The following is a 15,100-nucleotide window of genomic DNA, read 5'->3' on the forward strand; positions in this document are numbered from 1 at the left end:
GGGCTGAAAATCATTCTGTTCTGATCACTTGTGTGTACTCAATGAGAGCTGATCAATTATAAACGGCTAAAGGGCTGTTCTTTATGCACGACACAACACGGAGGTATATTGGCCAAATACCACAAACCCCAGAGGTGCCTTATTGCCATTATAAACTGGTTACCAACATAATTAGAGCAGTAAAAATAAATGTTTCGTCATACCCAAGGTATACGGTCTGATAAACCATGGCTGTCAGCCAATCAGCATTCAGAGCTCGACCCACTCAGTTTATAATGGCATATATACCACAGCCGCTTGGGCCTTATTGCTTAACTATAACGTACTTGTATAACATGAATGCCCGTGTGTCAATCAAATCAATCAATTATTGGATATGCCCTGCTGTGCATCACAGCTGAGGGACCTCCCTGTGTGGCTCTGTCAGAGCAAGTTCAGCCATCCAGTGAGAATAGAGAATATTATAGGATAAGCATGTAGTTCAGTGTAGTGTTTCACTGTCCTGAAATATCAACCAAAGTCCTATTTCTGGCTCTGGCATTAGCCTCTGTCACAGGCTTACAGGCATCATGCTATTTCCATGGATACGCTGACAGGGTGAAACCGTTTCACCGTTGCAGAAGGGTTTGTGTGGTATGTGTCAGAGCTGTGTCGTTGCATGACTCTGGTGTGTGCCCCCAGGGGTCCTTCATTGAACTGAGTTATGACGAGTGAAATAAAAAAGCAGTTTGGCATTTATTGTCATGAATCTTGCCCTGGAGGCATCTCTGCAGAATGGTCACTAGCTGGCACAGCCACAAAGCCATACAATCTCATTTTGACCCTAACCACACTTCTAACTCGAAAACCTGACCCAAAAGCAAATTTGAGTTTTCATGATTTTTTACGATAAATCCAATTTTGACTTTGCAGCTGGCCCACCTGGCTGAAATCGTTAAGTTCTGCCTCCAGGGCAAGATTCATTACAATAAATGTCAACCTGCAATAAAAAAAATGCACCCCTGGTTAGGCCTGAATAGTGTGCAATGCAATATTACATACAATACCACAGAAAAGTAAGCAAACATAGCATGGCCACTACTGTATGTCAATGATGTAATGTAAATATCATCTCCTCTGAGTATATATACACACGTCAGCCATAGAGGCTTACAATCGCAGGCCTGGGCAGGCGAACACAGACTGAAATAACCACTGATGGCACTGGCATTGTACTGAAGGATGGGCGGCCACGCCGTGGCAGGGTAGGCAGGCATTCTCTCTCTATGTTGTCAACAGTCTTTAGAGGCCTTCAGGCCCAGCCAGCACCGCTCAACCTTAAAATGACCAGGCGCTCCATATTCACACAGCAGCCTAAGAAAAGCATCTATCAAGGAGCTGTTTGTCTTTACTTCAGTCCTTACTTTTTTCAATTCATTACATAATACTACCGAAGACCTTCAACCTCCATCCAAACTCAGAGTTCCTCCTCTCCCTCTCCTTGACACTTAGCCCTGTTGATTTAAGGGTGTTTTATAGCGGTATGGGGATCTTGACGCCAGCTGAAGTAGATTTTCTTGGCATTTCCTGGCTTTTCAACAGCACTGAGGCACCACTTTACGATGCTGGGGAATTACAGCATGCCCTGGTCCACTTAGCTGGAGGCAATCAACTCTTAACCTGAGTTTTAAAATAGCTCCGGTATAATTACTTCTGAGGAGCCTGATGATATGATGGCCATAGTTAATCCTTCAGGGTAACTACATGCATTCAATCAACTAAATGTCATTTGCTTTTAATAAACTGCTCATTTATATTGTTCAGCGCTGCACACATTATGCCGGCATGTTCACACATTTGTTTGACTGATCATGTGGTTGCTTTTTAAAGGCCTTCCCTTTACTGTCCATGTCATCACCTTGGAAAGCACCCATCCATATTAGGCTGACTCTCAATCATGAGTGTGTCAAGTGCATATCTCTGGCTGGGCTCAGTCACATTACCCTGACTACCATTCCCTAAAACAGTTAAGTGGTGTCACCTTCATCTTCACCCAGATTACGAGCTAAATAGCACAACCCCCAGAATGATACAGAGGCAAACACAGCAGGACAGTGACAGAAGTTTCATCCTTCCAGATGAACACGGGCGATAATTGTTTTTTTGTTCTGAGGGCTGTGAGTTACTGGAAATGCTTGAGGTTCATTGTCTGATTTATTGACTTGAGGAAATAGTGATGAGTTTAGTGGGTTCTCCTCAGAGAGCTGGCCCTTTCACCCCCTGCTCCAGATGATGGTTTCTGTAGCGGTTTGTTATTAGTAATCTCTCTGGGTTTTAACCGGGATCTAGCTTACTAGGGACCGCTGGCCCTTGTCTTTGACAAGATGATTGTGAGCAGCCAGGACCTTGCCCCATATTCATCTCGTGAGTATCATTGATTTCTCAGAATATAATAATATATATATATATATATATATATATATATATATATATATATATATATGTATATACTGTACATACACTACATGACCAAAAGTATGTGGACACCTGCTCGTCAAATGTGGAGTTGGTCCCCCCTTTGCTGCTGTAACAGTCTCCACACTTCTCAGATGTTTTTCACTAGATGTAACATTGCTGCGGGTACTTGCTTCCATTCAGAAACAAGAGCGTTAGTGAGGTTAGGCACTGATGTTTGGCGATTAGACCTGGCTCGCAATCAGTCTTTAAATTCATCCCAAAGAAGTTTGAAGGGGTTGAGGTCAGGGCTCGTCCATTGGAATGCCAGATGGGGAAACCAAATCAACTAATTTGAAGGGGTATGTCCACATACTTTTGTATATATAGTGTATTTTATGTACTGATATAAATACCCCTTCAAATTTCAGCCACGTCCTTTGCCGACAGGTCCATAAAATCAAACACACAGCCATGCAATCTCCATAGACAAACATTGGCAGTTGAATGGCCTTACTGAAGGGCTCAGCGCAACTCAATATTAGGAAGGTGTTCATAATGTTTTGTACACACAGAGATGGCAACACAGGGCTCAGTGGACCTTAGGGTCAGGCTGCTATTAAAGGGAAACTTCACAAATTTTCAACTTCATATTCATCATCTCCAGCAGCACCCCAACATCAACATGTGAAAACGGCGCATTTCTATGTTTTGTAGTATAAAAGGACAGAGGAAGATTAGTGTTTCCAATGACATCAGTGTGTATCATGTGATTTTTAACCAATTGTGAGTAGGCATTGCCTACTAATTGGTTTATGTCATTGGAAACACTTATCTTCCTCTATATAGACAAGTCAGTTCATGAACAAATTATGTTACAATGACGGCCTACCCCGGCCAAACCCGAACCCGGACGACGCTGGGCCAATTGTGCCCTGCCCAATGGGACTCTCAATTACGGCCGGTTGTGATACAGCCTGAAATCGAACTCGGGTCTGTAGTGACGCCTCTAGCACTGAGATGCAGTGTCTTAGACTGCTGTGCCACTCGGGAGCCCATAGACGAGGATGAATATGAAGTAGAACATTTTTAAATGTCCCTTTTAAGCTGACGGCCCATTCATTCAGTCAGTCTCCAGTCCCTCTAGTTAACAGAACCATCATAAGCCGCTTGGAGATAATGACCGCTTGGAGATAACGATTTCTTATTCCTAATCCCGGTCCTTACATTGCTAACCCTGTAGTATACATCAGTAAACATCAGTGTTTCCCATCTCCAGTGCTCAAGTACCCCCAACACTATGCATTTTTATTGAAGCCCTGGACAAGCACACCTGATTCAACTTCTCAACTAATCATCAAGCTCTCAATTAATTAAATTGTGTATGTTTGCCCAGGGCTACAACAAACATGTGTGCCGTTGGAGGCACTGGAGTTTGGAAACACTGGCCTAAATGGTTGAAACTCTAGTCAGTTGGCAGTGCAGATTTAGGATTACATGTGGAGCTGAACCCAGGGGGACCTATAATACCAATGGCCTAGTATACATCCAACGTTTGTCACAGAAATGTGATGTTCCCTCAGAACATCAACCCTGTGGGTGATTACTGAGTTTCCTGTGGAGATGGGGGGGGAGAAGGACACTGCGCTACAGAGGTTAAGGAAAAGGGGGGAATATTTAGTGGTCTTTCATGGCCTTTCTATCATTCTCATCTGTGATTTGCTATGTGGGCTCACCCTTCCTGTGTAGGGGTAAACTGATAGGACCATCAGGGTATCCTATCTCTGTCTGAGGCCCCTCTGGAGACCTGCAGCAGTCCACTCACCCTCCATTATCTCTTGACCTGTTTACGACAACTGGGCTCCATGGCCATGTCTATCCACAACAATACACTGGTAATATAATGTCCAGAAACAGGACACATCCACACAGGAAAGCATGTGAAGTGATGGATATGGAGGAGAGGACATGAGCCTTAAAGGGGCAATCTGTAGCTGCTACATCCCTCTGGAATTATATGTGCTAGTTCAACTGTCGTACCCCATCAGATCCCACCACATAAGCTTATTTTACTCCAATGTTTGTAAACAAAGTAAATGTAAACACACACGACACTATTTAGCCTCAAAACATGGTTAAAACTATCATTTTGATTTCATGGATGGTCAGTCCTTGCATCCATAGCTCTGTCTGAATTTGACAGTGGTTACATTTCCCCAGCCTCATCCCTCACCTTTATCTCAAAACAGGGGCGGGAAAAACAATTTGTTATTGTTTCAACTGCTGATTGCTGCTTTAAAGTCCACATTTCTCTGAAGAGGCGCTGTTCTGATCGGTTGTACTTCTTCTAATTCGTCACTTTGTCTAAAAGATGAAAGCCTTCCTTCAGAGTTTTTTTTTTTTTGTCATTTGGAAGGATTTGTAAAACCTCATTGTTTTAGATGGAGTAGAAGAATGCGGGGGTTTTGTGTCCACCTTGGCTGTGTTAAATCAGCACCTTCCAGAGGCTTTTCTCTTATTTGTACTTATTTATTTAACCTTTATATAACTAGGCAAGTCAGTTAAGAAGAAATTATTATTTACAATGACGGCCTACCAAAAGGCAAAATATAAATATAGGATTGTTGTGCTCCCCCACAGCAATCCACTCAGCCCATCGCATTAAAAGCACTACGCATTATGTGGGTTGAATGCTGTAACAACACAGAATAAAACAATGAATAAAAGTCCCATGATGGTAGTGACTACCCATTATTACTAATCACTTAATAACCATCATAAAGTCATCATCTCATCTCTGTAGAGCTGCTGCCTATGCTGTCTGACAAAATCACTATCTTAGTAGTTCTTCAAAGTAAATAAGGCACTCTCTTATGACTGCTGAATAGTAACTATCAATCACTTAGATCATGTATTTTCAGACTCCTGAAGCAACTGCTTTCTATCCCTCTCGATCGCTCGTTCTCGCTTCTCGGTCTCCGTATCTGCTATACACAGACCGGACAAGTTTAAGCGGCGCAATGGATTATGGTCATTGTAGTTAATTACCATGTTTTCTGCGCTAAACTATGTAGAATATTGGCCTGTTGGAAAATACAACTCCCCACTTCATCGCCAATTCAGGCTTGATCTAATTTATCTCTACAGAAACTGCACATCGAGCTCACAGAAAAAAAACTGAATGAAATGAAATTCAAATAATTGAATTGTTTAAAAACTGAAAAATAACTATCATTTTGGTTAATTGCTTAGCACTACTACTCTGACCTTGCAGAGTGTGTGTGGTGTTTGCACACACAGCATACAGTACAGCTCCTTGGAGCTACATGGCTGTCGTCCACTCCCAGCTGTGCTGCTGAGCTGCCTGGCTCCTTTATTAGTGCTTAAGCCTCTGCTGGGTGTTGTTTTAATGGAGAGGAAATTAGTGAGATGTCTTTCAGTAGCTAGCACATAGCACAGGCCACAGAGTAATTCTCCTTACTTGGCTACCCATCCACATCGTTCCGGCCAAACTGATGTTTCTTCTCCACGATGAGTCTGGATTTGCCTCACCCCCATACAATTTCTAGAATGCGAACACATTGTGATTGGTCCCAGAGCCAGCCTGATGACATTATCAACTTCTAGGATGGGAGATTCAGACTGAATTTATGTAGCGATTGACAGAGCAGCGGAATTAAATTCAGAGTGAGTCCGTCAGGCAATAATTCTCCCTCTTTAATGGCCCCATGCACCAGAGCCCAGAGCCCCAAGGCCCAACACGGCCCACTGTGTTACCCCCTGTGACCCCGACACACAGACTAGCGTGTCCGAACCAGGTATTTACATGGAACTATTTTAAGCATGGGCCAAACAAAACAGAGCCAATGTCTAAGCTAACAGACTATCTGGACTCTCTAGGGTCCGCTGGGCCCAAACAGCCAGACTCCAGGAGCAACAAACTGTGGGCTATTTTGGGGCAAATATCTCTCCTTAAAACAATAGAATCAGATTAATCATAGACTTGTACAAAACATGCCGTTCTCCACTGTGGGTGATGATGAGAGAGGGTCACCAAAGAAAAGAGAGAGAGAATCGAGAAAGAAATAGGGATGGAGGGATCACTAGCTCTACGTGATGGACGAGTGTGAGAGCCAGCATAGATGTAGATGATAATTATGATGAGGAGGAGGACTGGGGGTGAGGGGCTGAGCTCACTGTGGTTAACACTGATGAGCTTTGGGGCAGTAGACCTCCAGGGAAAAGTCACTTCCTATAAGCCTTTCAACTCATTTGCAGCTTATCTGTTGAGGCAATTTTTACAACCCACTTGTATTACACACTGTGTACAAGGTGTCTCTGCAAGTACTGTACTGTACAGAATAGGCCTACAGTATATGTCATTCTTCAGCCAGCCACAAATAATTGGCATAACTGATAATGGCTATTAATAATGTCAGTATTTTGGTCCATCTCATGACCCCCTTGCCCCTTCTGAAGTTACAGGCCTGTGTCACTTCCATAAACGCTGTTGGGACAGATATAGGGCCTCTCTATAACACTCTTGGGACAGATATAGGGCCTTTCTATAACACTGTTGGGACAGATATACTGTAGTGTCTCTCTCTTTCCAGCCTCACCATCCAATTCACTTAATGCCACTGTAACAATTCCCCCTGATGTCATAAAGGACAGACCACTTTCAATGGGACATATTACAAAGGAATATCAAAGCCATACTTCAAACAAAGAAAAGTAAAGAGTATCATTAACTTAAGTGGATTGTGAGATACATTCTAAATCAAATACACAGATTATACAGATGAGCTCTCACACATTTATAGTCCAAGAGCATAGTCTCACACGCACGCACGCACGCACGCACGCACGCACGCACGCACGCACGCACGCACGCACGCACGCACACACACACACACACGCATCACTTTCCAACTCCCATAAGTCGTCACATGGAATGGGATATCTGGCTGACCTCTTCACTTACTATAATGAAAATATCTAAACAGCAGGTCTGATCTGGGAGGAAAAAAACAGCCAGCACTGACTAACAGGGCTATTTAAAGCTTTCACTCAGACACATGTGCCAGGCAGCACAGAGCATATAAAAACACACAAAAAAGTTCTCTCCATCCCACAACAGTGACAGACTCTAACCCACATTAACTAGTCAATACAGAGGAGAAAGCTCCCCCAAAAACGACATTCAGCACTCACACAGCCCAGAGGGCACATTCATCACACCCAAACATTCAGGCTACAGTAAGGGATCAAGGATAAAAGCCTCTTTTTAAAGGAGCAACTGATGATTCATCTACATTACCATTGGCTAAGCCTGTTTGCCCAAAGAAAGCTTAGAATAAGATTACAGAGAATGAATCAAAGCCCTTTTCCAGGTTTGATTCATGTTTCCTTTTCACTAAAGTACAGAAGTAATTCCAGGAAATTCGGGGCAGGCAGTTAAGATGACCTGGTTTCAAAACATGCAAGACACTGACTATGAGAACACACAGTAGGCTATGATGTGAATGCTGACGGATGACCGTGTGACACGAACAGTGGCATGACGTCACTCACCTTGGCCCTGATGACGGAGCTCTTCTGGTAGAAGCAGCACAGGGCTGCAGTCAAGGTACTCAGAACGTTGCATCTCTCTGACATCCTTCGCACCTTTTTCGGTGAACTCGCAAAAACGGCCTCACAAACAAATCTTGGCATGAAAAAAGCACAGAGGTTCTCAATTAGCCTTCGCCTCTGTCACACCGAGGGGGTGAGCATTGCAGCACCTTACTCTGTGGCTCTCTCTCGTCTCCTTTTCAGTCTAAGCAGCCCTGCTGTCTGTGCTCTACACGGTGAACACACTAATCCATGCTGCTTCACGCAGTCCCGGAGCTCCATCTATGGAGCGGTGGAAACTCCATGTGATCTTGCTCTCCCACTAATAAAGTCAGAGCCAGCTTGGAGGGCACTGCCTCTACTGCCTCTACCAGGACTAACCCCTGCAGCCCCCTCTTACCACTGGCTGAGTTTAGAGGGAGGGGAGAAGCTCCTGTGTGTTCTTCTGAAGCCCGGTACCCTACCAACAGTGCTGCTCTGATTAACACCGCCACCATAAACATGCTGTGTGATTCTTTTGTTCTTTTAACACACTGCTGTTTTGAACTGTGAAGGTCTTTTTTTTCATACTTGATCTAATACTAAGTCGGTCAGACATAGTTGTTGAACAGAGAAATAGGCAAATGATCTGGTTTCTCAGTCTATTTTTAATTTGTCTCTCTGAACAACCATTGAGCAGAATGTAGTAGTACACAGATGGGAAGCAGGAGTAGTGATGAGTGACAAGATACATATTCACTGGGGTCAGAGCAATGTCTCTGTGTCCTTCAATGCTACGGCCACTTAACTTCAGTCAGAGAGATGGTTGGAGTATAACTGAGCATGTCGAGAAGACTGTATTCTTCATTAGAAAGCAAATGGCACTTAGCAGGTGCTTTTACCCAAATGACTTACAGGGCAATGACTGCATACATATTATGTCGGTGGATCCTGCAGGGACTTGAACCCAAGACCTTGATGTTGTGAACACTGTTACCGACTGAGTCACACTGGCGCAACAGAGGGTGGTGTGGACGGCCCAGTACATCACTGGGGCAGAGCTCCCTGCCACCTAGGACCTCTATACCAGGCGGTGTGAGAAGAAGGTCTGGAAAATTGTCAAAGACCCCAGCCACCCAAGTCATAGACTGTTCACCTTGTTCACACCTGAACCGCTTCTACCCCAAAGACTACTGAACGGTTCATCAAATGGCTACCAAATGGCTGACACACACACACACACACACTATATATACATATGCTCACACACACACACACACACGCATATTGACGCCACACACATACACACAAACACATTTTCACACTCTTCACATATGCTGCAGCTATTCTGTTTGTTATCTATCCTGTTGCCTAATTACATTTACCCCTACCTACATGTACATATTACCTCGTAACCCTGCACATTGACTCAGTACCGGTACTCCTTGTACAGCATATACAGTAGCTTCGTTATTGTTATTTATTGTTACTATTTTCTATTTTTATTAGCTAATTTTCATACTTTTTAGCTCTGCATTGTTTGGAAAAGGCTCGTAATTAAGCATTTCACAGTCAAGTCTCCATCTGTTGTGTTCGGCGCATGTGACAAATAACATTTGATTTGATTTGACACAGAACCACATTTTGTCAACTGCCCAAATAATGCCGTCAGAGTGGAATGTCAACCACTCCAACAACTACAGGAATTGACCAACCGCATTTCATTAGCGTTGGGCTCTCAGCTGTCCAGGGAATGTTTGGTTGGACCTCCAATACCATGACATCAGCTGACATCCTGACGTGTGAGCGGTCAAATCCAGCTTCATTCAGTTGTCCGTTGAAAAAGCATTAGGGGAAACTTACAGCCTATTACCGGCATGTGGGGAAAAAGCCAGATCGCTAGACGGATGAAAATATACCATAGCAATCATTAGATACAGCCTCACAGGACTGGCTTGCTTCATCCCTATGAATCAGAGATACGGTCCAACTACAGGTGAGGGGGAGTGAGAACCGACTGACCTAATGATGCAGATGTGTGACAGTGAATGACTGCAATGCATACTGCTGCTCATCCATTTACACAATGTCAACAAAAAAATCTGGAAATATATGTAAAGTGAATACTCTATTAAGTATGTTCTTCTACTCCATCTATCTCCAATATGCATCTGGAGCACATCTGGGGCTCTACAGGACAAATCAGTCATCCATGTGCTTTGTTTTCATGTTGTATAATAGTTTTAAGTGGTCCTCTCTGTCTTGCGCCATTCATAAATCTGTTGTAAGAACAAAAAACTCCCGTTGTAACCGCACTGGGAAAGGGTCAGGAGATCCAATGAGTGCGGGAGTGTAATTACCCAAGAGCCATTAAGAAATGCAAACAGTTGGCTACCTATCGGCTGGGTTCCATTCCCCTGCCTCCGAAACGCTCATAAAGTGTAAACAAAGACATTAGGGAAAGCAGGCTGGCACTCCCTCTTCTCTACACAGTGCAGAAATGCTTTCCCGCAGGAAACACATCAAACAAGTTCATTGCTTTCATTAAAACCCCAGAAGACTGCCTGCCCCTGGGAAAGAGAGGAACCTGTTAGAGAGTTTTCACAAGCTTCAAATGACCAGCTTTAAGTAAAGTACCCCCCAAAATACACACATTTATTTCTCTAGACAAGTGGAATGGAGGAACAGCCAACTCAGAATTCTTTACTTTTGACTGACATCCAGTTGACCTGTATCATCATTTGAATTGTATTACACCTTTATTTAACCAGACAAGTCAACTAAGAACAAATTGTTATTTAACAACAAAAAACTATGTAAGACAAAACAGACAGAAGATACTGGAAACAGAGCAAATACAACCGCAAACAAACAGTGCATGTGTAGGATGAGGAACTCATCCGGGGAGGCAGGAGGAGCAGGTAGCTGACTAGTGGTGGCTGTTCAGCAGCCTGATGGTCTGGGGGTAGAAGCTATTGGCCAGTCTGCTAGTTTTAGCCATGATGCTCCTGTTCTGCCCACGTCTGAGTGATTGAAGCGGGGAGAACAGCCCGTGGCTGAGGTGTCTGTGTGGTTTGACCATTTCAGCTCCTCTGAGACGTGTATGCCGAGAAATGTCTCCACGGCGGCCCCGTTGATGAGGATGGGGGCGTGCCCCACCTGGTTCCTCCTGAAGTTCACAATCATCTCCTTTGTTTTGCTGACATGGAGGGAGAGGTTTTTTACTTGGCACCACACTATCAGAGTACCTACCTCCTCCATGTATGCCATCTCGTCGTTGTTGGTAAACAGGCCTACTACTGTCCCGTCTCAGCAAACTTGATGATGGAGTTGGAACTGTGAGGCTACACAGTCGTGGGTATACAGGAAGTACAGGAGGGGACTGAGGACGCACCCTTGTGGGGCTCATGATGGACTGTCATTTGTCAGTTGCATGGGGAAGAGTTCAGTCCCAGGGCTGTGAGCTTTGTGGTGAGCTTAGAGGGCACTATGGTACTGAAGGCTGAGCTGTAGGCAATGAACAGCAACCTCACATATGTATTTCTCTTGTCCAGGTGGTTGAGGGCAGTGTGCAGTGCAATGGGGTTTGTGTCATCCGTGGATCTGTCAGGGCGGTAGGTGAAGTGGAGAGAGTCGAGTGTCTCAGGAGGGAGGAGGTGATGTGGTCTTTGACTAGCCTCTCTAAGCACTTCATTATGACGGAAGTGAGTGCTGCGGGTCGGTAGTCATTCATTTCAGTTACTTTACCATTCTTGGACACGAGCATAGAGGCAGATGGATATAGAGCCAGATAGAAGTGTGCAACCAAGCATCAGTAAGTGATGCATTTATCAGAATGCCTTTAGCATGTCAGTGACACTGATGATGACAACGCTGTGATGAAAGCTGAGACACACAACACTAACGCTGGCACAGAACCAAAGAGCATTATTGACCAGTGCCAAGTGTGCCATTACAGCACATCACATACAACATTCACATTTGTCTCTTGGTCATGTCTAAAAGATCTAGAAACTGTGTGTAATGTCTGTCTGTCCTTTAGACTTTTGGAAACTACAATGGATAACACAAATACCATTTCCCTGGAAAGCATATTGGCACATCTTTTAATTCAACTCCAGAAAATAAAAAGAGAAGAACAGACTATCAAGAGATTGACTGGAATTATGGGTGCACTTCAATACTGTCTGTCCAGCTGTTCTGCTGTGTAATTATACTGTAGTACTTCAATCAAACCACTAGAGATTGCCATTTCTCTTACATTGTGGTATGAACTGTGGACTCTGTGGCTGCATTTACACAGACAGCCCAATTCGGATCTTATGCCCAATTATTGTCAAAAGAGCTGATCTCATTTTCCAAGAGATGCAATTAGTGAAAAAAAATATCGCAGCCCAAGACCCTGCTGAAGGGCAGAACTTAGTTCTAACTAGTCTAGGATACAGCCAGGTACAGTAGGTAGGCCCACTGTAGGGGGGGGGGGGGGGTCCCATCCTCATAATCCTGCTGGCATCTGCCTCTAACTGGGAGCAGCTAACTGTCTGTGTCTGTCTCAATCACACCTGTGCTGCATATCCTAGCCACACCATATGCACATTATGTATGAATGTTCCTATTTAGAAGTATTGTGAGAAATCCAAATTTATGTCTTTGCAGTTCAATTGGTAAGTCAATCTCTCTAACCCCGGGAAATTGACACTGCTGGCTATTTCCCTGAACGCAACACAATTCTCCTTATCTACAGCAAGATCACTTAAACTCCACAGCCTTTGACCTTGCAGTAGAAAACGTTTTACGTGCTGGGCAAATTCATTTACTTGGTATTGATGAAGATGATAGGACTGCAATCCTACATACAGGCTGTCTAGTCTGGTGAGTTGTCAGACTGTCAGATCTCACCCTGCCTGTCACAAATAGTGTGTATTTCTGTGTGTATTCCTGCAGGCTGCGCGTGCTGTTCTGTGCTGTGCAGGCCACACGGAGGGCCAAAGGGTCTTCATCTGGTGTTTAGCAAGGGCTGGAGATCTCATAGGAGGCACAGAGAGCCATTGTTCCCTTTAAAGCTCTTTCATAAGCAGTTAGCTGCTTACTGTTCAGCCGGTTCTACGAGGAGGAGAGAGAGAGAGAGGCTGTGTTAATGCCTCGTGTGAAAAGAAGTAAAGAAATCCCTTCATCGGGGGCCCGGGGAGACCAACAGGTCAAACAATCCACTAGGCCTGATGTTCTCCATCCTGTCTTTTCTTGTCCTCCGGTTCTTCTCTTTCACTCTCATGCTCTCTCTTTCCATTCTTCTCACTAGGTCACTCTCAATCAGTCTTTCACGCTATACCTCTCTTCTCTTCTACACTCCAGCCACTGGGCAAAAACTGGTTCAATCAACGTTGTTTCTAAGTCATTTGAACGAAAATAACTTTGAATCAATGTGGAAATCTCATTGGATTTGCAAAAAGTAATCAACGTAAGGCCATATAGAATTTCTTTCACCCAACTTTGAACCTAAATCCAATGACATGGTGACTTTTTTGGTTGATTTCACGTTGAACTCACATTAGTTGACAACTCAACCAAATGTGAATCAAAACTAGATGTTGAACTTAAGAGTCTACTGGAGTAGCAGGTCCTGGCCCTTTGTCCTCATCTGACACCCTTTTCTCTTTGTGACTGTGTCTCTGAGTCACTCTGACAGTTAATCTCAATCTAATCCATGTAGAGACACATGACCATGATATAAAACCTGTTTCTCATAAACACCACACACTCCCAGAGGGAGAAGTTGGGCTCCATCCAGCAAAAAAGTTGTATTTTTAGGCATTGAGTCTTTCTTGAACAATTTCCACTCTCCCGCCTTCCAGATTGGCTTTGAAGATAGTAGCCATGTGAAATTGGAGGCAAAACAACAAGACTTTCACAAAGAACAGTTTGAAGCTACACTGGTGCAGCATTCAGTCATTCTGTCTCTCTAGTCCACCCACCTAAACCACTATCCCAGTGGTTGGTTGCAGTAGGATTGTGGGTATTACCCTGACCAGCTCCGTGTTGCAACACGGGTCACCTACCCACAGGAAATTACTTTGGCACATTGGCCTTTGATGTTTCCTGTTCATGTGTGGCAAACATTCATTGTTGTTTAAATAGCTTGTTCATTTAAGGCCCAGCTGGGTGGAAAAACAAACACACCTGGATGGGCTGTGTTGAGGTGTGGAGCTCACAGTAACAGTGGATAAAGTATCATGGGCATTATGTAAGGCCTGGGCCAGACAGTGGAGTTCAGCAGGAAGGCCCCACACACAGCAGCTGGATCTCCAAACAAAACAATGGGAGAGATATTAACAGGAGGTGCTCTAGTCTGCTGTACTCCTGCTGTCCTCTGCACTGTGGCTGCCCAGAATAACACAGTTGGATGAGTCTGTTGGAGGCGGGCTGTGCTTCGTCGGGCCTCTCTAGCGTTGGTTAAACACCACAGGAGAAACTCCACACTTACTACCCCGAATCTAGTGTTACTCACCACAGAGTTTGTGTGTGTGTGTACCTGTGTGTGTTTATTTGTTTATTTCACCTTTATTTAACCAGGTAGGCCAGTTGAGAACAAGTTCTCATTAACAACTGTGACCTGGCCAAGATAAAGCAAAGCAGTGCGACACAAACAACAACACAGAGTTACACATGGAAAAAACAAGCGTACAGTCAATAACACAATAGAAAAAAAAGACTCTATATACAGTGTGTGAAAATGGTGTGAGGAGGTAAAGGCAATAAATAGGCCATAGTAGCAAGTAATTACAATTTAGCAAATTAACACTGGAGTGATAGATGTGCAGATGATGATGTGCAAGTAGAAATACTGGTGTGCAAAAGAGCAGAAAAGTAAATAAAAACAATATGGGGATGAGGTAGGTAGATTGGATGGGCTATTTACAGATGGGCTGATGTTTATGTTAGTGTGTGTGTTAGTGTACGTGCGTGTAGATGTGTGTACAGTACCAGTCAACTATTCATTCAAGGGTTTTTCTTTATTTTTACTATTTTCTACACTGTAGAATAATAGTAAAGATGTCAAAACTATGAAATAACACAT

At 43.9% G+C, this 15,100-nt stretch overlaps 1 protein-coding gene across 5 annotated transcripts in view; it reads right to left on the reverse strand.

Annotated features, from left to right (window-relative positions):
• LOC115144999 (breast cancer anti-estrogen resistance protein 3-like) overlaps positions 1-15,100 on the reverse strand; it is an 81,629-nt gene that overhangs the window by 12,955 nt on the left and 53,574 nt on the right. The window contains exon 1 of one of the 5 annotated variants that reach the window (XM_029686190.2): positions 8,008-8,380. The exons of the other annotated variants lie outside the window; for them this stretch is intronic. Coding sequence (XP_029542050.2) covers positions 8,008-8,148 — 141 coding nt within the window. The 5' untranslated portion in view covers positions 8,149-8,380. Of the gene's footprint in view, positions 1-8,007; positions 8,381-15,100 lie in introns of those variants that run through there. 5 annotated transcript variants of the gene reach the window in all.

Source organism: Oncorhynchus nerka, linkage group LG17 (genome assembly GCF_034236695.1).
Source record: "Oncorhynchus nerka isolate Pitt River linkage group LG17, Oner_Uvic_2.0, whole genome shotgun sequence".
Classification (NCBI taxonomy): Eukaryota; Metazoa; Chordata; class Actinopteri; order Salmoniformes; family Salmonidae; genus Oncorhynchus; species Oncorhynchus nerka.